This window comes from Cydia splendana, chromosome 21, assembly GCF_910591565.1.
Source record: "Cydia splendana chromosome 21, ilCydSple1.2, whole genome shotgun sequence".
NCBI classification, from domain to species: Eukaryota; Metazoa; Arthropoda; class Insecta; order Lepidoptera; family Tortricidae; genus Cydia; species Cydia splendana.
Window position 1 is genome coordinate 2572613 of NC_085980.1, and position 20757 is coordinate 2593369.

Consider the following 20757-nt stretch of genomic DNA (forward strand, 5'->3'; position numbering starts at 1 on the left):
CGTACCAACTCTAGAAGTGGCACGCCTCTAGGAGAAGACCGCCCGTTTTGTACTAACTCTGGAAGTGGCACGCCTCTAGGAGAAGACCGTCCGTTTCGTACCAACTCTAGAAGTGGCACGCCTCTAGGAGAAGACCGTCCGTTTTGTACCAACTCTAGAAGTGGCACGCCTCTAGGAGAAGACCGTCCGTTTCGTACCAACTCTAGAAGTGACGCGCCTCTAGTTGCAACTCTGACAGAAGAACTAATTCAACAGGCTGGGACTTCGGCATCGGAAGAGCAATTGGAAACTTAGATTGTATATTATCATGAATTGTGAATGACTTAATTGAGCTGAAATAATTTTTTAATATTATGTAAAATTACCCTAAAATATGATATTTTTGTATTTTTTTTATGCAGAAGGGTTAGGTATTTAATAGATTTAATTAAAATTTAAGTTAGGTATTTTAAATATTTACTGGACCGTTGCATATTAAAGATATAATAGGTTAAAATTTGTTTTGACTTGTCCAATGTGACTAGAGTCGGACTAAGAAAAGTCTGCAGCGGATTTGATAGCCCACGCAGTGCAAGTGTCATTTACACGTTATAATTTCATAGAAATTTGATGTTTAAAATAACACGTGCACTGCGTGGGCTATCAAATCCGCTGCAGACTTTTCATGGACTGACTCTATGTATAGATGATGTACCTATAGTATGTATGACGAGCTCCCTTGTAATATCTATAATTGTATAATAACTAGGCGCTTAAGCTTGATTTTGTGACACTTATTAATCTGGAAGTTTTAATGGTGTAAGTATAGTTTGGATCTTAGAAGATTAGTATAATTATAAATTGTAAAAGTACTTAGATTAACTAATTAATATTAGTGACCAGTTTAGTAAAAAGGTCGACTCTAGTTTCCGAGTTACGGGCAGTTTTGCCAATATTTGATTCAAGATCACAGATACACTAAACTGCCTGTGGCTTTGATTGCTACATATTAAGCGATCTGGTATAAAACGATCCAGCCACAATTTTTAAGGAGTCCATGGTTTGAAGACTCGTGCATGGGTCGGCGCGAATTAGTTTTAGCATTTAGATTACGTTCCGGACACATACCATTAAATAAATTTGCGTATTTGATGAAAAAGGTGCCGTCGCCAAACTGTGACGAATGTGACATTTTGGAGGATGCATACTAGTCATTATGGAGTGTGTCCGAAACGAAAGGGAGAGAAAGGATATAATGAACGACACCTTATTTGAAGTTGGGGGTTGCAACCAAATTTTGGGGCACCCACTATCTGAGGATGCAAAATGTGTATATAAACTTGTTGCCTTAGGATTAAGTAGAAGATAATTACATTTAATTTTGTATACGTACAGAGCGACATCGTCACAAAAGTGACTAAGCTCTTTAAATAAAGATTTAAAAAAAAACCGTATATATTACTAGTAGTAGTAGTAGTATATTATTACTAGTAGTTTTAGGAACTTCTAATAACTCCATATCGACAAAGCAGGACCTTTTTATAGGGGGCGTGCATGAACCAGAGGAGGCAGCATAGGAGCCGTCAGATTTTTGGCGCGAGGTGCAAATGTGACGTTTATACTTCCGATGTAGCCCACAATATGGCAGAACCTACAATGAAACGTACAAAGAGAACTATAGATGGTAGCACTTGCTTTGGCAATGTACATGTGCACATAGTTTCCGACACAAGCCACAAGATGGCAAACCCTCCAATGCGCACGGTCCCTATTAAACTGGTATCATTTTAGAAATGACAGCTATTTCAGGGTGGTATCGTAAGGTTAAATGAAAACAATGTAAAAAGTAAAACTAATTTATTATTAAAACGTAAAAAAATATTTACAAAACCTTAAATTAATGGAGTATTGACTGCTGTACGCGTGAAACATGATGGTAACAGTGTGCACCAAGATACAGCAAGGATAGACGAAGACAGCCCACGCTAAAATGCAATTAATGGCAAGGCTTAAACTTAATCCAATAAATAGTCAAATAAATTACAAATTATAAAAGTCTCAGCCATAGCGTTAGAAGAACTAGATTTGTCGACCACGTTTGTGCTGCTGCATTAGTAATAGTCTTTTTACCAACGTCAAAGTCTACTTGATTTTTTATTGAACTGACTCTGACCGTAGCCGGTTGCTCTTCAACCTCGCCTCTTTCGAATAGAGTATCTTTAGTGTCTCTTTTTTTTCTATATGAAAATTCTTCCTCTTCCCCTTCCTCGTCGTTATCTTCATATTCATCACTTTCGTCGTCAGCCTCATTTTCTTTGATTTCTGGTGGTGAAACTTTAACTTTGTCAATCTTACTTTCTTCAGGTTTCAAATTATCAGTCACATCTTCTTTGATTTGCTCCTCCAAAGGAACTACTTTTAAAGAGCTTCTAGGTGATGTATCTATTTTTAATTGTTCAACTACTTCCGTTGGCAACTCTCCTCTATATGGTCCAAATTGTGGCTTCTTAAGTAGTAATTCGGTAATTGACGGTACCTTGGAAGAAAACAATTTGGTGCCACTCGAGGTCTCGCTTGAAAAGGCGGGAACGGAAACCAATGTCGCACCAGAGACAGTCTTCCCATCGTAGGTCGTAAATGTCTGTTCTTGTGTTGGTGCTTGTTTTATAGGCTGAGGCTTGTTACGTGACTTTGGGTCAGGAGGCAGATACTGAGGACTCACTCGGTCGGATTCCATTACCATATCCGGGACATCTTTCTCCATATTCTTTTCACTAAAAAGCTCGTCTGTTTTGCCATCTCCTTTAACGTAAAACGGATAAGGCCGTTCTTCCTTAGCATGATTGCTAGGGAATAGTTCTGTAGTAGTTGATTTATCTGTATTTTCACTGATATGATCGAGCGGTGATGGTATAAAAATAGGCTCGAACGACTGAGTCAAAGTTTCACTAGAAGGATAAGCGAGACTTGTTGATGATAATGAGATACCTTGTGGTGCCTCTTCGTAGTCTTCTTCAACATCAGTGTCTTGTCTTCTATTAGAACTGTCACCATAGTTCGTTATTCTATCCTCACTAGCCATCAGAGGTTCTCTAATGATAGGTTTGAAGCCACTCTCAACGACAATCGAATCAGGCTTGAAGCCAGTATTGACTGCAGGTTGCAGTGGCGTAGGATCGACTGATTCACCCATGAAATCAGACGATTTGATTTCGGTTTCAGTTTTGTCTGGTAGTGGTTCAACCGGTTTTATCCTGATGCGAGGCGTATTCGTTGGACGTGGGGGTTCAGGTATTCGGCTAGGCAAAACTTCAACCCTCGGTTTGTTAGGAGCCATCTGTTGATCTAAAGGCACAGGATTTTCCATTGGTCTTCCTAGTATAATTTGACCTGGTCGGCTCATGCTGATTTGTGGTTCACTGGGCTGCGCGATGACTAAGTCGCTAAGCCCTGGGAGAGTAATTTGACTTTTGACAACGTGATTCGCTATGATGTCGCTCTTGCCAAGACTTAATGTCTGTGTCTTTATAGGAGGCTGAACATTGGATGGAGCCGGCCTGCCCATTATAATGCTCTGCACTGGTCCCGAAGGTACTTGGGGTAATTGGCTCATAGATGGTGGTAGGGAATGACTAAAACCTGGCTTCAAGGGCTTAAGTGGAGGCAATGTTTTAATCTGTGGAGGCAACGGTTTCCCCTGTGGCGGTAATGGTTTTAACTGTGTCATGCTTGGTAAAGATCCATGGTTAAACTGCATGGGCGGTCGGCCCGGCGGCCCACGGTTGTTCGAATATTTCTTCTTCTGGGAATACGATGGCATCGATAGAGGATAACTACTTTGGTGCCGCATCGGTGGAGGCCTGCGTAGCTTCAATTCCGGGGGTGTTTTTCTAAATGGATGTCCCATACCTGGGTGTGTGTTTGGGCCATTAGGACGAAGTACCGCCTGCAACGTCAATGGCTTCTGGTTGGGTGGTAGCATGTAACTCTCAGGCATCTTCCCGGGCTCCACCACATATTCATCTCCTTCCCTCATGGGTTGCTCTGGTAAAAATTCGTTGATATCTTCGTGCACCTGGTACTGATGCGGTTTGGGCTGATGTTTGTCACGTTCCATCTGATCCTTCATGTTGGACTCTATCGACTCGACGACGTCGATGACTTCTTTGATCTGTCCGGCGCCGATCGGCAATCCATACTCCTGGTGTAGCTGGTTGGAAGGCTCCGGGCGATACCGCACCTCCCCGGTGAGCTTATTGCTACTGAAATCGTTATAAGGTGGTTTCGAGTTGATTATTTTCTCGAGCCGCTTGTGCTCTAAGAAGTTATCGGGTTTGACACGACTGTGTACCTGGACGGATTCCTCTCCGAGCAAGTCAGGCGCCACCACTCGCTCTACCACGCGGCTCTCCTCGCTGTCGACCGCATCACATTCGTCAACCACGTTTATTTTCCAACCGAGATGTCGGTGGGTGAAACACTGAAACATTAAACAAACGTTAACATCCAAACATATAATAGCACAGAAATATCACCGATCCGTTATATACAGTTCAACCTGAGCATAGTCATGCGAAACAGAGAAGACTTGAAAGGCTGAAACAGAAAACAGAGCGAAGGTTATGTACACACAGAAAGATGAGTGAGATGAAGTGATAGTGTCATGTAGGTATGTGAGCTTTTACCGAGTATTATTGTCAGTAGTTCTGTTAACATTCTTTTGGTAACTGATGAATATTTTAGCTTTTTAACTACCATATTTTCCAACAACTTTCAAATATAATTTTGAAGAAAGAAACAAATATTTGATGCCTATTGGTTCTATTCTAATACCGGTGAAGGACGTCACTGCATGCAAGCCCAATTATTTGGCTTAAAGTAGCCAAAGACTTTCTTCAAAATTATTATCTACAGTCAAGGTATTAAATATCGTTACGGAAAAACACTAACAAAATGTACACACTAGGTACCTTAAAATATGGCAATAAGGTCGTCTACACATATTTTTCGCACTTTGACCATTTCCGTTAACCTTGACTATACTAAAAGATGTTTTGAACAAAAATGGAGGTAACACCCTCCCACCCGATGAACATGAAACCTACCATCACCCAAACCTCACCTGGTAATAGACGGTATCAGGAGTATGCTTGTCTGGTGTCCAGGTGATGACCCCGGGGTCTCCCTGCTCGCAGACCAGGGTCAGAGAGCGCTGGTAGGCACCGAAGCTGGGGTACTCGTCCGCCTCGGGTCCGTCCTTATTGGGGGTCCAGTTACAGAGGCGGCCGATGCCTGTCGGAATAAGCTCGCCGGTGCGCGAACGCCGCACGCCTGCGTAGATTTCGATGCCCTGAAATATAATAATCAATGTATTTAAATAAGAGTTTTATTCTGCTTGTATAGAATTAGTTGAAGCTTCTAGTCAAGTATTTTTATTCGTGACAGAATGGAGACGGTATAATTCGATAAGATTGAGATGCTATGAAAGCTGGATTAAAATGGGAAAACTAGTTAGCTTTATATTGATTTTTATTATTATTTTTTCGAAAATAAACGTCGTTATAATTTTGTCAGGAGTTTTTAAACCATATTAAATTAGTATTAATTTGACACCGTCTTAGAATAAGCCGATCAACGTCGTATTTATCAAATAAGATTTTAATTTTGATTACTATTCAATGTCATTACCTCATTACAAAGAAATAAAAACTACCTGTTTCTCCTCATCAGTCTTATGGAAGTACCCTCCAACGGAATCATTGGTGATGTAGAAGGGATGGTACCGCGCAGGCTGCGAGGCATCCTCACCGCCCTCTGTTACGAATGTGTACTTGCGACCCCGGACCACGTTGATCTCAGGGATGAGCAGCCCGTTTATGTACCAGGAGATGCCCCAGCCGACGTGTCCTGGGGAGAAAAGAATAGGTGGGTCATACACATTTTATTGACCAAGCGGTAGCGAAGGTAAGTAAGTAAATATTCTTTATTGTGCACCATACCTACTGTTAAAAATGCACAGAAAATGTAATGCAGCTGCGGTCAGAAGGTCTTCGTTTCATTGACCGATCGTTAGCGAAGGTCTCCGTTTCAGCTTGGGCAGAAATGCTTTCACGTATGTCTGGATGTTCTCCTCTATAGATCGATTCTCAACCGATTCTCGTGAAATTTTGTGAGCAGGTTCGATGAATAAGTAGTTTTTTTTTGTCGGTTATTTACTTTGTTTTTTTTTTTTTTTTAAATGGCGGAGCCGTACTTTTATTCAGATATAAGTTATACTGGCAAGGTCTACAGCTCACAGAGGTAGGTACCTAGTATGCTCGTTCACATCTTTGCTGTTAATATTGCAAAGTTAAGGTGTGTAAAGCTATTTTTTGCGGTACATCCTTACAGACGCAACTTGAAACTAAAATAAGTTAAAACGTGATACGGCTCGTTAACTTTCATTGTTTTGTTTCCACAGAAGAGTTTTTTCCCTGAAATGTGTTTGACCCATTTGTCTGATAAATACCTGTAATAGCAGGGTATCCTTGCTTCCCACCAGTGGGTCCCATCTGAGCGTAGAAAACTCCGTCTTCAGGTTCGTTGCACTGGATCGGCGGAATCTCCCAAGGAGCCACCTTCGGCGCTGGCTTGGGAGTTGGCACTGGGTTAGGCTTGATTGCTGGCTGTAACGTAAAAAGTAGGATATTATTACTACAAAGGCTCGGAATAGATGAAAAGGGAATAACCAGCTAAGTGTGTTATGTTTATATGGAAGGGCAAAGTACCAGCTTTAATTAGGGGGCGACCAGCTATACAGGGACTCGCCGAGTGCCGAATCGATTGTTTTATACATTCTAAAATTTTCCTTTTTTTCTTATTATTAAGGGGCTCGGTACTCGGCGAGTCTCTGCATGTCTGGTCGCAACTTAATACTTTATAAGGACACAAAGAGTCTCTGTGATGAGGGGTTGAGGGATAAATACGGACTCCTCACCGCCGTAATAATCCATCCTTGGAGGCCTAGTAACCTGAATCTAAAACTGTATTAAGACCTAATTGTAACGTATTCTGGCAAATAAACATTTCTATTATATTCTAAGTTACCATTATATAACATAACACTTCATCTAAAGAACAGCATTACCATGTCATAGTGTCTTCCGTAAGCCACTTTAAGTTGAAGTTCTTTAAGGTTGACTCACTCTAGACCGGGCCGGGGCCAGGCCGGAGTTTCCGGCGCTTCGTTTTCTATGGAAAGCATCACGTGATCACCGATCAGCCGTCATAGAAAATGACATGTCGGACGCCTCGGCCCGGTGTATCCTTTAGTTGGGTTTCATCAGATTCACTCTGATAAGTACGAGTGACTTCAATTGAATGAGGCCATCAATGAAGGTACTTTTTGCAATGGCGTCTTTGTCAACCAACCTTCTCTTCAGGCTGTGGTTTCCGATGGACCTCCGGGCGCACTGGTGGTGGCTCGGTGTGCTCATCCTCTCCTTCCGGCATGGGGCAGTTCCACACCGGCGGTCGTCCGAATTCTATGAATTTGTCTCCCTGAAAGTATTCAGGACAATCAATGTACAGTCACCACATGGGATTTTAGGGTCCTAGCTAAATTGGACATTCCATAGCACAAGTATTGAACAACCAATTTAGCTACGACCCTAAATGGCATAATAATCGCGAAGCGAAATGGTATGAAACACTATGAGTGTATTAATAAACATCTTACAAATCTAACAAGCCATTGATAATCTGTCTGTTTTTATTAAAGCTTATTGAATGAATGTCTTCATTGAACAACTTTAAGGCACAGGTGGAGCATAGCATATTTCCATATTATAATGCATAATTATTCTTTAAACAGCACTAAACAATGTTATTATTTGTGTTTATTAGAAAGGGATAACATTTAATAGGGGTCTGCTAACTTATGTGAATAAGGGTTGCAGGGGGTTCAGTTCGTTTTTAGCAGCAAGACTGCCTATTACCTATTGTATTTTTTTTTCTTCAATATAAGTATTTTTCCGGAATCATATAGAATACTATATATTATAAATACAGCTGGATTTGCTAGATAACTAATTATCTCTGGACTTAAAATTTATTGCGCGCTTAAATTCGGCCAGCATGTGGAGTGGAATTTGCAACATTTGTAATGTAATTACCTCAGTAATTTTCACTGGTAGTTTTAATTAGATTTTCATTGTTCAACAGCAGAGCATACATGACACTTATAAGAGTGTATTCCCTCCCGCGCAAAAATACATAGTTATAATTATTATTTTCTTCATTTAGACTTTATTAAAAAGAATGAATTATTTTTTCTAGCCAAATTGTAGACTATAGACTATACAGTGTGGAAATTTTTTCTATGTATATTCCTAAAAAACCATTCTGTCATCATTCTGCTTAATTTTTTTTTAATTTCTCTGTTTCTGGAATTCTGATAATTGACATGTGTGTAATAATATTAGTATCTCCTTACTTTAAAATATTTGTAATTTAGTTAAGTTCAGTTTAAGCAAACCTTCTTTGCATGCTTTGTTAAGCAGAATGTATTGGACATTTTTATATTGTAAGAACTTGTTTTGTGTAAGTACTACATTTTTGCAAATGAATAAATGACTTAATGATTTACCATGCGGGCCGTATGCTTGTGTGCCACCGACGTGGTATAAAAAAATAAAGCTTTTTCGCTTAATCATGTGCGGTCACACCACACAACCTGAGCTTTTGCCACAAAACCTGTAGGCTCGAATCTAGTATTAATTTAAATTTGAAACTAGTAGATATACTTCAAATAAAGCACAAAGGTATTAAGCGTTGTGAAAACAATCTCGGGGCTACCGCGAACATCAAGACTAATGTTGGCTAATTCTTTATTCTTTATTCTTTATTCAAACACTATGTATAAGTTTACAGCTCCAGCCAAGGCACTTATACTGTTAATTAGGTACATATGTTGTCAGTATCAGTCAGTATCATAAAATTAGTAGGTACACTTATTGTATTACACACTTATCTTTATAATTGAACATACATATTATGTATTACTAATGTTGGAAAGAATTCAAAATAAATTTATTAGGTTTATATAGGTATTTAAAATTATACGGAGTATACCCTTTTTATCCATTAATGTATCCTACATTGTTCGTGTTAGGAATGGTAGGATACAATAAACTTGAAGTTAGAAGGGAACTGGGGCTAGCTTCATATATATTTAAGTTGGTACGAGGGAAGTTGTGCAATCCTGGAGTCCTGGCAGAGGTGCGTTTGAACGTACCAGATCGGTATGTGTGGCGGCGGCGGCGGCCGAGCCTGCTGGCCGAGCCGCGCGCTCGAACGCAACTCCTTCGCCAGGCCCCCTTCACGCGCGCAATTCGGACCCTTAATCGGGTAGCGATCGAGTTAGATTTGTTTGTTTGTTCTTTAAACGAATTCACAAAGGCCACGTCATATGTATTGTGTTACTGTAATTTGTAATAATGTACCTATACCTATGTTGTTTAGTTTCTTGTGTGTTAAAATTCCATACTGTCGAATTAGACAGCTGTTTCTATTGCAGTTGCATTTTTTTGGTAACCGAAATGCAGATACACAGATTTGGACTGTCAGAACTCACAGTAGGGCCTTAAGGGGCCCACTGATTAACAGTCCGCTGGACGGAATCGGCCTGTCAGTTAGAACAAAAAGTTGACAGTTCCGAACAACTGACAGGCAGATACCATCCGGCGGACTGTTAATCAGTGGGCCCCTTTACCTTATGAGGAAAACAAAAAGTTAAGATAGCACCATTATACGACTCGTGACTGGAACTTTTGGTCTCCCGGGGGCTGTTATCCTTTAATTTCATTTAAGTTTTTTCAAAAGCTGGAAAGAGTTCATATTATCCTGAAGTCTGACAGTTACTTATTGCTTTTTGTGTTAAGTGGTACAGTTGTACCAAATATACGTGCCTTTGGTCTAAAACTCGAAAACCCACCAAAGTACTAGGACTACGTAGGACTAGGCTAAATATGTATCACTAGGCCATGGAGTGGGAGCCAACATTTCGGTAACTCACTACAACAAATTCCTCTTGTTCACGTTGAGACAGGTGAAAAGTGTGGTCAAGACAAGCAGATCTAGGTCTAAGTCGTTTGATAAGATACATAAGACACTTCTTTCTTGAAGTTCAAAGGTGCAATGGCCTAAATAATCAACTATCTTTGAGCAGCACAAGCAGGTCTACGCAACATGGATGTTTCTCTGGAAAGTGACGACGTACTCGTTGACATACCTTGGTAAAGTGATGGTGTCAGGACACTTCGTTCTTGGGATTCAAAGGTCCAATAGGCTGGCAATGATAGGGTGACTGGCATTGGTCAAGAAATGCAAATCTAGTTCATCAGCAACTGGTAGTCTCCTCTGAAAGGTCACAATGCTGTAGTCGTTGACATACCTTGGTAAAGTGATGATGGTACTTCGTTCTTAGAGTTTAAGGGTCCAATGGCCCAGATGATAGGCTGGCTTGCGTGGGTCAGGAAAGGCAAATCTAGTTCATCAGCAGCTTTAAGGCTCCTCTGGAAGGTCACAATGCTGTAGTCGTTGACATACCTTGGTAAAGTGATGATGGTACTACAGTTCAAGGGTCCAATGGCCCAGATGATAGGTTGGATGGCATTGAAAGAAAGGCAAATCTAAGTTCATCAGCAGCAGGTAGACTTCACCGGAAGGTCACAATGCTGTAGTTGTTGACATACCTTGGTAAAGTGGTGATGGTACGACACTTCGTTCTTGGAGTTTAAAGGTCCAATGGCCCAGATGATAGGCTGGCTTGCGTTGGTCAGGAAAGGCAAATCCAGTTCATCAGCAGCTTTAAGGCTCCTCTGGAAGGTCACGATGCTGTAGCCGTTGACGAGAGCGGCGTTGAGCAGCCGGATGGAGTTGGCGCCGTCCTGAAAACAGTTGGTCGTTAGGTAAGGCTGCTAAATTGATTATGATTTAAATAGATGTTTGTCATAATGGAAAAATAACTTTTTCCATGCTGACCAGAGAAGATCATTCCTATTTTTAATTTAAGGTATATTAAATTAGGAAAATTTTAGTTTAGATTAAGTTTAACCTTACCTTAAACTAAAATTTATAAAATTGCATGCACTCTAATCACAATACCATTGTAAATCAAATTTTATTTAAGGAAATATTAAGGCTTAATTAATTAATAAATAATTAAATTAGGAAAAATTCCGTTTGTTCGAGAAATAATGAAACAAAAATAAAGCTAAAGATTTTAAATCCATTCTGACAACAACATTTGAACTACCTATTTTGAAAGTCAGCAATATTTTGCTAAAAATTAGAAACACTCAATAGTTTAGTAACACTAACGCCACTTCAGCGCTAGACTTATTGAGAAGTTCTGATAGAGAATATTTAATGAGCTTTTGGCTAGTTTAAGTTTCTAAATGTTCCAATGCATTCATAATTAATAATTGTCAGTACCAAGCTTAGCCGATAACTACGGACTAACAATTCCTAACAACTTTAAACGAGTACCTAATCCTGGACCCTATTTTCTGTTTGATCGGCTTGATCGCCTCCCAAAACATTGCATCAAAACTCATTCTGAAAAATGGTTTATTAGAAATTCTAGCCATTATTAAGCTTCTCGGGTTAAAATTTGACCTTCGAAGTGAAATATTTAAATAGTTGTTTATCTGAAACAACGTTTCGCTACATTTTTATCATCATTTGGCTTCTGGATCCATTCTGGAAGCAACCTCTCAATACATAAATTCAATCTGCTTATTATTGCTTTCTTACGGATTTTGTTATATTTTTTGAATGCAAAAGAAGGTTCATACCAATATAATTAATATTTTTTAACTTCTTTGAAATATTTGTGTCTCTAACTCTTTTGAGCGATATCCAGAGTTTAAAATCTCAGCTTAATTTGCCATTATAATTTTTTAAGACTACTTGCTTCGCATTGTTTTTAGTATTTTTACATTAGTAATGTTTTATTTCTTATTTATAAGATTAAGGGTTCACTGAAAATCAGCGTAGTTGCACTAAGTGCTCCGACACATGCTGAGTGGTATCCTCTTTGGGATAAGCAATCATATAACTATGTCTAAAATAAATTAATTTCATTTTCATTTTTTCATTTTCACATTAATACTACTCCCAAAGCGTTTCGCTTGCAATTATTGCGCTGCGAGTCACGTCAAGTTCGAATTATATTAATAACAAATTAATTTGTGATCTACATAGTTTGAATTGGTCTCCTTAGCATGTCGAATAGTTTTGAATTGGCCCCTAGCCAAACTGAGACAGTCTCGGCGATGCCTGCACGCGACGTCCGATGAAATGTTGAGAATTCTTGACGAGCACTTCCAATTCCCAATCAAAAGGAATACCAACTCTATCAACGATGTTTTAAGACTCAAAATTAAATACCTTTGCACTGTCAGAACTTCCGAGATTTTGGGAAGTAAATGGAATAGTCTAATAGTTCTTGCGTCATGCTATAATTATATTTTATGTTACTGTCTACGAAGTAAAGTTTAATTTCCATAGGATTCAGCAACTTTACAGTCTCCGTCAGATATATCGGAGCGGCCAAGGTGCTCAAAATTATCTGAACATGCACTTTTATGTCTTGATAATAACTGCGTTAAGATATTTTTGAACACCTAGACCGCTCCGAAATACCTGATAGCGATATATTCCCGCCAAGTTATGAAACTTATTAAGTCCTGTACATGTTTGAACTCCTTCACGGTTCACTTCAAAATAGGTTTTCATATGTACGAACTCTTCATATATCTTTAGGGCTTTTTACAGCCTTTTTCTTTAAAAACTGGAGCCCGATTCTGATTTTTTAAGATTTTCATACGGGTTGGATCTAATATTGATACGACCCTGAAAATCGCTCATGCTGATTAGTACATGCGATAGGTGTCAATGAGTCTGATTAAGATTAAACATTTTATTAAGGTTTTGATGTTATTTAATAAAACCTTGAAGATCTCTCACGCTGTTTCGTGCATGCGAAATGAAGTGAAAGTCGTGCGAGAAATGCGTGCCAATAGGTGGTATTACTGCAATGTTCTGCCGCCAGAATGCAGCACTAAGCTAGCTAGTAAACCATAGAGTAACTTATATAATTATACTGTGCCTTAAACTGTTTTTTGACAAGTTTTCACAGACAATAAAATAGACTGATGCATCGAGGCGGTATGTATAAGGGCCTACCGGGAAACGCGAAAATCTAAATTTAATTATCTAATACGCAAGAGTGATAGAGAGGTTAGATAACGAAATTTCGATTTTCTTGTTTCGCGGTATACCCCCAAATTGTGATGGATTGTGGTAGCAGCGCCCCCTACGCAGAATTTCGCGTAATATTCTCTATTACCAAGACGATAGTCAAAGTCGTATAAAAAACCAGTTCAAGCCCGTAACAAATTATTAAATTTGAATCGAGCTCTATGTATATGAAGATTGGGTGATGTAGTAATTAGCTAAGTTGTGTAAGAACATGGAACATGGTGAAGAGTTAAATTTGTTTTCTTGTACAATCGAGGTAAGCGAACATGGGAGATATTTCAAGTTTCAATACCTATGTGTATGATTTTCTTTTTAATCCTTTTTCATCAATGAAATTGTAATTTAGGTAATTACAAGGACTTTTTCGAGCTACGAGATGTCCAACCTCTGTATGTATTTCTTAGGATTATTTGCAAGAAGTTAATTTTAGTTGTTAAATTGCCTGCTAGATGTCGCTGTACCGTATGTTGAAAATTATTATAGTTCGCGGTGTTAAGAGTTTTCCGAGAAACATGACGTCTGGCCGGTATTAAATATTGTCAAACTTTAGAACAGTTGTACCTCTATTGAATTTATATTATTATTATTTTTTTATTGTTAAAGCGTGTTTTGTTACTCAAGTTAGTTTTAAAATTATTTTATATTGTGTGTTGTATGTATGCATTTGTAATATAGACATTTAGGAATAATACATACAATTGTTACCTATTTCTGCAAGTATTCAATTACATAAAAATACAGTGAAACCTGGTTAAGTGGGACCTGGATAAGTGAGAAACCTCTATAGCTGGGACTCATAGTGCGGTCCCGACACTTTAGCACTGAATTACCTCTGTTAGTGAGATAAAACGAACCTCTATAACTGGGATTAGTTGTTGTAATTTTATAGTCACATTTACCTCTATAATTGAGACAGGGAGTGTATTTTACCACTTCTACTGAGACTATATTTATAAAATTACATTTTCCTAATTGTTTTTTTAGAATTTTATACGAATTACCTCTGTATCTGAGATAACGTCAATGTATGACCTCTCTAACTTGGACTTTATTGATCTATTTCCGTATTCTTACTAACTCTTAGTCTATCCACAAATTCCGCATTTACTTAATTGTGTCTAAACGACTTCAAGTTTCATTTAGTTACTTTCTGTAGTTAAAACTATCGAAGCGAAAGCTGAAATCTTGATAAGTAACAACAATAAACAAATTTGCATTTAATAAATTTCTAAGACGCTATGAAGTCCGTGTTGATTGAAAAAATCTATCCTTTGGAAAATCATTCAAAATAAATTCAAAGAAATATTTAAACAGACTTAAAAAATATTTAGGGACAAGGATTATTTTACCTAAACATTTAAAGATAATTACAAAATAGAAATACCTTATTAACCACCTCTATAACTGAGATACATCCTCTATTCTCACCTCTATTAATGGGACCCTCAGTAAATGAGACAGAAATTTATTTGTACCTGGCTAACTGAGAGCCTGGGTAAGTGGAATACCTCTTTAAGTGAGACAAATCTGCTCGTCCCTTGAAGTCTCACTTATCCAAGTTTCACTGTATATGCAAATCTAATTCTAATCTCCTACGATACAGACCTTAATTACACCTAACGCTTTACCCTCCTATTGATGAATCCACTGGAAGAAACGATTAGGGAACATTAAGACTGCGTGCTTCGCATTCCGATGTGCTCGTTAGCAACCAAATTTACTAGTCAAATAACGGGGACAGTATCACTCCAGCTTAGAATTTATAAAGACAAAAGCTAAGTGAAAATAAACTAAGTACCGTCGCCATCAGATATATCGGAGCGGCCAAGGTGCTCACAAATATCGGAACACGCCTCTATTGTCAGGGCGTTAGAGCGCGTGTTCAGATATTGTGAACACCTTGGCCGCTCCGATATATCTGATGGCGACTGTACCTAGTGCGAAATATAGTAACCAAAAAATTTACAGCTGATGTTGACTTGCGTTTTTTGGATTGTTAAGCGGTTGTACTTGATAACATTCATGTGGCCGTATAGCGCTGTTTATTTCAGCTGGCAGATCTATGTACATAATTTCGCACTACTGCACGCGTTCCTATTTGTTGTGTACATAGATTACTATTAAGCTACATCCTTTATACTTAACTTCATTCGTGTTTCTTCTCTCTACATATCTCTCGCTCGCGCCCTCTTTCTCTCTCACTTTCTCTTCCAATTGAAAAACGTCAGAGTATAAACAGTAACGGACCTAGAATAAAGCCTTGTGGTACGCCTCTACAACAGGTTAAACTATACAAAAATGGGCGGATGTAGAGCTTCTGACCTCAACAAGCCAACGGTTAAAAAGAAAATTATGGAAAAACTTCACTGCAGCATGTAGACTGTAGTATAGCTTCAACAGCAACAGCAATATAGGTATTGAGTGAGTCAAATGATTTGGTGAAGTCAAGCAAAAACTTACGCTGGAAGTCACGAGCAACACGCTGAGATATGGCAATTTCGTGACACTTTACTCCATTTACCTTTTTCTTAAATTTCAATGAATTTGTTTGAGTTTACGAATAAAAAATATTTCTATTTCTATTACTACTTACCACAAATACTTCATCGGGGCAAGATCCCCTCACGCCAGCGCACTGGCTTTTAGCGTCCAGATAATAATCTACAGCGAATCCCTTCAGCGTGCTTTTGTCCACCCAGGCCACGGCTACGTCACCGCCAACCATCTGGGAGTGGTGAGGGTCACCAGAGATGCCGAATGACATGTATTCGCCGTCCTCTGTAAAGAAATAAGTTTTTTTTTTAAACGCCAAAATATATTACCGTCGCCCATGGAGACCTGTAACACAAGAGCTCACCCGAGTACTAAAAGCCTGGTAAAACAATTAAAAGACGTGAAATTTAAAATTTATATGGCAACTTTCAACGTCTATAATATCATGACAACTTTTTCTACTGACAAATGGATTTATTATCCAACTGTTAAGGGGCCCACTGATTAACAGTCCGCCGGACGGTATCGGCCTATCAGTTGTTCGGAACTGTCAAAATTTTGTTCTAACTGACAGGCCGATACCGTCCCGTCCGGCGGACTGTTGATCAGTGGGCCCCTTTAGCTTCTCAATATTTTCAGTAGTTCTTCCATTGTGTACCTATCTATGAAAGGTCATTCAAGTCTAGTAGTTCAATCTAAACTAAAATTAATTTACCTTTATTGTATAGAAAGCAAGTGAATTAGTTACGGTCTGCTGAATTCTAATACTTATGATGTGATTCTTTGAACAGTCCAACAAATAAATAAATCCTTATTTACTATCTTCAAGAATTCCAGACTACTTACTTGTACTTAAAAGAAAGTAACTCTAATGTACAAGAAATTCTATTTACTAAAAGGCATTCGCCTTATCTTGTAACCATTCTGGGAATATGTATTTACTAGCCTTTTCCCGCGACTTCGTCTGGCGTGGAATTAGTAATTAGGGTAGCTTATTTTTTTATCCAATCTTCTTTTTATTTATTCTCTATACAAACTTCCTTATTTGAGAGACAATTATAACTAACTATAAAACTCGGCTAAATGAAAACTTGGTATCGTCTTGGGTCGTCCCATTCGTTTTTCGTCAAGTTCTTAAATTAGTCCTATTCTGCTTTCGTCACGCATTCTACATTGAAAGCCACCGACGATTGTGACGAATGTAGAATGGGTGACGAAAGCAGATTAGGACTAATTTAAGAACATGACGAAAAACGAATGGGACGACCCAAGACGATTCCAAAAACTTCTGTAGTATTTCTTGACTTAAAAAGTACAGTGCTCTAGAGCAGAAACGTATAATTTTCTGCACACTGTTTAGAACAACGACTACCCACTTTCCGAGCATGAGAAATGAAAAAGCTTTATGCACCTTTAACAATAATGGCGATCGGATAAATAAGACCCTTTTTTCAGCCATTCTTAAAACTAATTTATTCGTACCATCACGCTCCGCGATTGTTACGCCATTTGGGTTCCTAGCTTAATTGGTTGTTCCATACTTACGCTATGGAATGTCCAATTTAGCTAGAACCCTAAATGGCGTAACAATCATGGAGCGTGACTGTACAATAACAGGTTACTTATTGCTAAACCCTCTCTGCTAATAAACGTCTTATCTCGTTATCTGAATAACACCTTTTTCTGTCACATCCTTTTTGCTCCTATAATCAACATTGATAAAAAATAAAACAAAACTCAGCGCACGACACATGTCACAACATTTTTATGACATGATTATCTAACCCAGCAAAATGTGAAAATTCTGATCCGCAATAATCCGCAAATTATGTACAATCTTAATCCCTCTCGTGTGTGCCCTACCTTGGTGTAATATACCGTGCTTACTCCTGCCTCTCTGTTGTGCTGCTGCCAAAAAGTCTCTGAAAGACTGTGAAAACAGGAAGTATAACAGCAAATACTCTTTAAGTGGAAGAAATTTTGTATGTTTAAGATAAAGAGAATTCAGTAGTTTGGGGGGAAGAATTGTTTGAAGACTCATTAGAAGAGCTAGAAATTAAAGAAAAGAGCTAGAAGATAAAGAAAACATTGTAGCCTATGAGCTATTTGATGATGATAACAACTTGGATAAAGAAAAATCTGTAGAGAAGCAAAACAGCGATATGAAATCAGAAGGAGCTGTACTTATGCTAGAAGATCGATTCAGGAGCAAGAAGTCGTAAGAAACTAAAAGACGTTTTCAAAGATACAATTAGTAGTTTTAAGCAATGTGTTTCTTCATTGGATTGTTATTCAGTCCCTTAGTATCATGTATGCCTATTATATGCACATGTTTAGAGATCTGTGGTATCGATGCTTGGAATGTACTAAATACTGATGTAAGGCAGAAACGAGGGGGATGTCGAGACATTCAACCAAATTGTTCACAGCAATATTAGTAATAAATATTTAAGAAGATAGTTACTGAACCTGACAACAATGCAATCTTTAAATATGAAAATAAACATCAAATCAAGAAAAATCAACCAATCCAATTTCAATGTACTTAATTAGATACTACACAAAATTCAATGTTACATGATTCGGTCAAATTGTGTTTAAAAAATGGCGCTGTACGCACAGTAGTGTTCCATCCCCTCTCCCTGACGCAACCCCCCCCCCCCCCCTATAACACTTTAGACGCTCGCGTTTTGTACACATACTTCATTACACAAATCCGGAATTGAAATTCAAGGAATTAAAGGTAAAAACAATGACATTATATCGCGGTAGACCCGTTTGTGTAATTAAATATGCAACCCCCCCTTTTAGCATAAAATATGTCCCGGTTGACAATTTATTTTTATTTTTTGGGGAAAGTATACAATATAGGAAAAAAGTGACAATGAAAGAAATAACCTTATTAAATCCGTACCTAGGTAACAAAAAAGGTTATATTCATTCATTTCATGCTGGCTATAATTTGTTTGTCTTCCCCATACATTAGAACATAACTTGACCGAATCAACAGATAGGGAACAGAATGAGGCCTCATGGCAATAATGGTCGTCGAAGTAATCTCGGGATAATCTGTCATGGACTGCGTATAAGCAACATTGCTGATTGGTTCGGCGTAATAATACGGCAGACGATATTTAGGCACACTGCACACTTATCTGATTATTCGCAAACCGTATTGCAATGATAGTCAGTTTTGTACTTTTGAATTAGGAACCATCTGTTTTTTTGTTCGGAAAATTCGGTTAGTATTATCCTTAAAAATAATCGGGACTTTCTATTGGATGATATTCTACGAATGTTAAGAGGAATGTCCACAAGAGATGAGCGTGCTAGTAAGGCGTGCATTATAGACCTAGGTAGAGTTAGACCAAGAAAAGTCTGCACCGATTTGGATAGCACACGCAGTGCAAGTGTTATTTTAAACGTCAAACTTATATGAAATGATGACGTAGGTATAAATAACATTTGCACTGCGTGTGCTACCAAAATCGTTGCAGACTTATCTCGGTCTAACTCTAGTATTAGTTGCATGTTAGAACTAATTTTGAGAAACTTACATCTCGAAGAAAACACTCACGAGCCTTTAAAACTCGATGGTCAAGACTGTTCTTTGTGTAAACGCCGCCGTCATAAATGTTAAATTCTTAAGATAATGTGCCATTTAAAGACAGTGCAGACTTAGCGTAGCGTAGCGTAGCTCTCATATTCATTAGATCAGGGGTCACCAAATGGCGGACCGCGGTCCGCATCCGGACTGCCGACCTATTTTATTTTTTTGCTTATTTAATAAACTCAAGGATAAACGGACCACGATGGTCATTTGAGTTTAAGAACCGGACCCCTGAAGAAACTAATTATAATTGGTGACCCCTGCATTAGATATTTGTGACGTTTTCAATCAAAAGGTACCACATTGTCGGTTGTCAATAAGATTGATTCCGACAACCGACAATAAGCACCCTTTTGATTGAGAATGGCACATTTTTTAAGTTCACGTATTATCAGAAAATGGCATAGGCACTTTAAATATTTTTTATTTTTTGCTAAGTATGAGCACACAGCTTACTCACCCAGCTTAGACACCAGCTGCAAGACTATGCTGTCCCCAGCAACCGCCCAACGGACTTCAAAGGCCAGGTCGTCGTACAACACTTCGCAGTTCAGCTTTGACTGGAAATAACAAAAATAATTTAAGTCAGTATAGCTATTCAGCAATAAAAAAAAATAAAAAAAAATCATCCCACCCCTCTCAACCCCCTAAATTTCCCCCTTAAAGCAGAAATAAGCGGTTTTGACTTATTCACAGTGTTAGTGATGGTACTTGCTATAACTGTTCCAAATTTTAGGTACCTACATCAAACGGTCTTTGAGAATAACGCATTTAACCGATTTGCAAGACCAAAGTTTTATGCGGAGCTCTAAATATAATAATAATGTATAATAATTTCAGCCTACATACGTCCCACTGCTGGGCAGAGGCCTCCTCTCATGTGCGAGAGGGCTTGGACTATAGTCCCCAATCCGCTCTAAAAATATAATCGTAAATTTGGACTGATTTGTTTTTAAGTTTGATGTAATGAGAATAAATCATATTATAACTTAACCTCATAAAAAATAATTCTCATAACAATTTCGTTAATTGTTTCAACTTTCAAGTAAAGACAGTCACGCTAAAAGGTCTAGGTCCTAGATCATGAGCGCAACCCTACGGCCAAAAGGTAGGGGATAATTCAAGATTATTTATATGCGAATAATGCCCCCTATAAATAATTATTTACCTACCTAGTTAATCCTTACCGGCTTTTTCAAAACACTTTTACATTGCTTTACTATATTTTGGCACACTATGGATCCCCAATTCCCCATCAAATTAATTATGTCCAAGTATATCTTTCTTTCGTTCCATAGAGGTAGTAGCAGGACAGCATATATTTCAGCCGATTGGCATCATTTCTACAGATTTGCGCATGTTTACGTAGC

At 38.4% G+C, this 20757-nt stretch overlaps 1 protein-coding gene across 1 annotated transcript in view; it reads right to left on the reverse strand.

Moving 5' to 3' along the window:
- Window positions 1-1821: 1821 nt before the first annotated feature.
- Window positions 1822-20757, reverse strand: part of LOC134801172 (protein Skeletor, isoforms D/E-like) — a 99670-nt gene continuing 80734 nt past the window's right edge. The window contains exons 7-14 of the mRNA XM_063773719.1: window positions 19848-19947; window positions 15878-16062; window positions 10713-10907; window positions 7390-7518; window positions 6488-6644; window positions 5693-5886; window positions 5102-5329; window positions 1822-4459 (exon numbers count right to left, since the gene is read on the reverse strand). Coding sequence (XP_063629789.1) covers window positions 2027-4459; window positions 5102-5329; window positions 5693-5886; window positions 6488-6644; window positions 7390-7518; window positions 10713-10907; window positions 15878-16062; window positions 19848-19947 — 3621 coding nt within the window. The 3' untranslated portion in view covers window positions 1822-2026. The remainder of the gene's footprint in view (window positions 4460-5101; window positions 5330-5692; window positions 5887-6487; window positions 6645-7389; window positions 7519-10712; window positions 10908-15877; window positions 16063-19847; window positions 19948-20757) is intronic.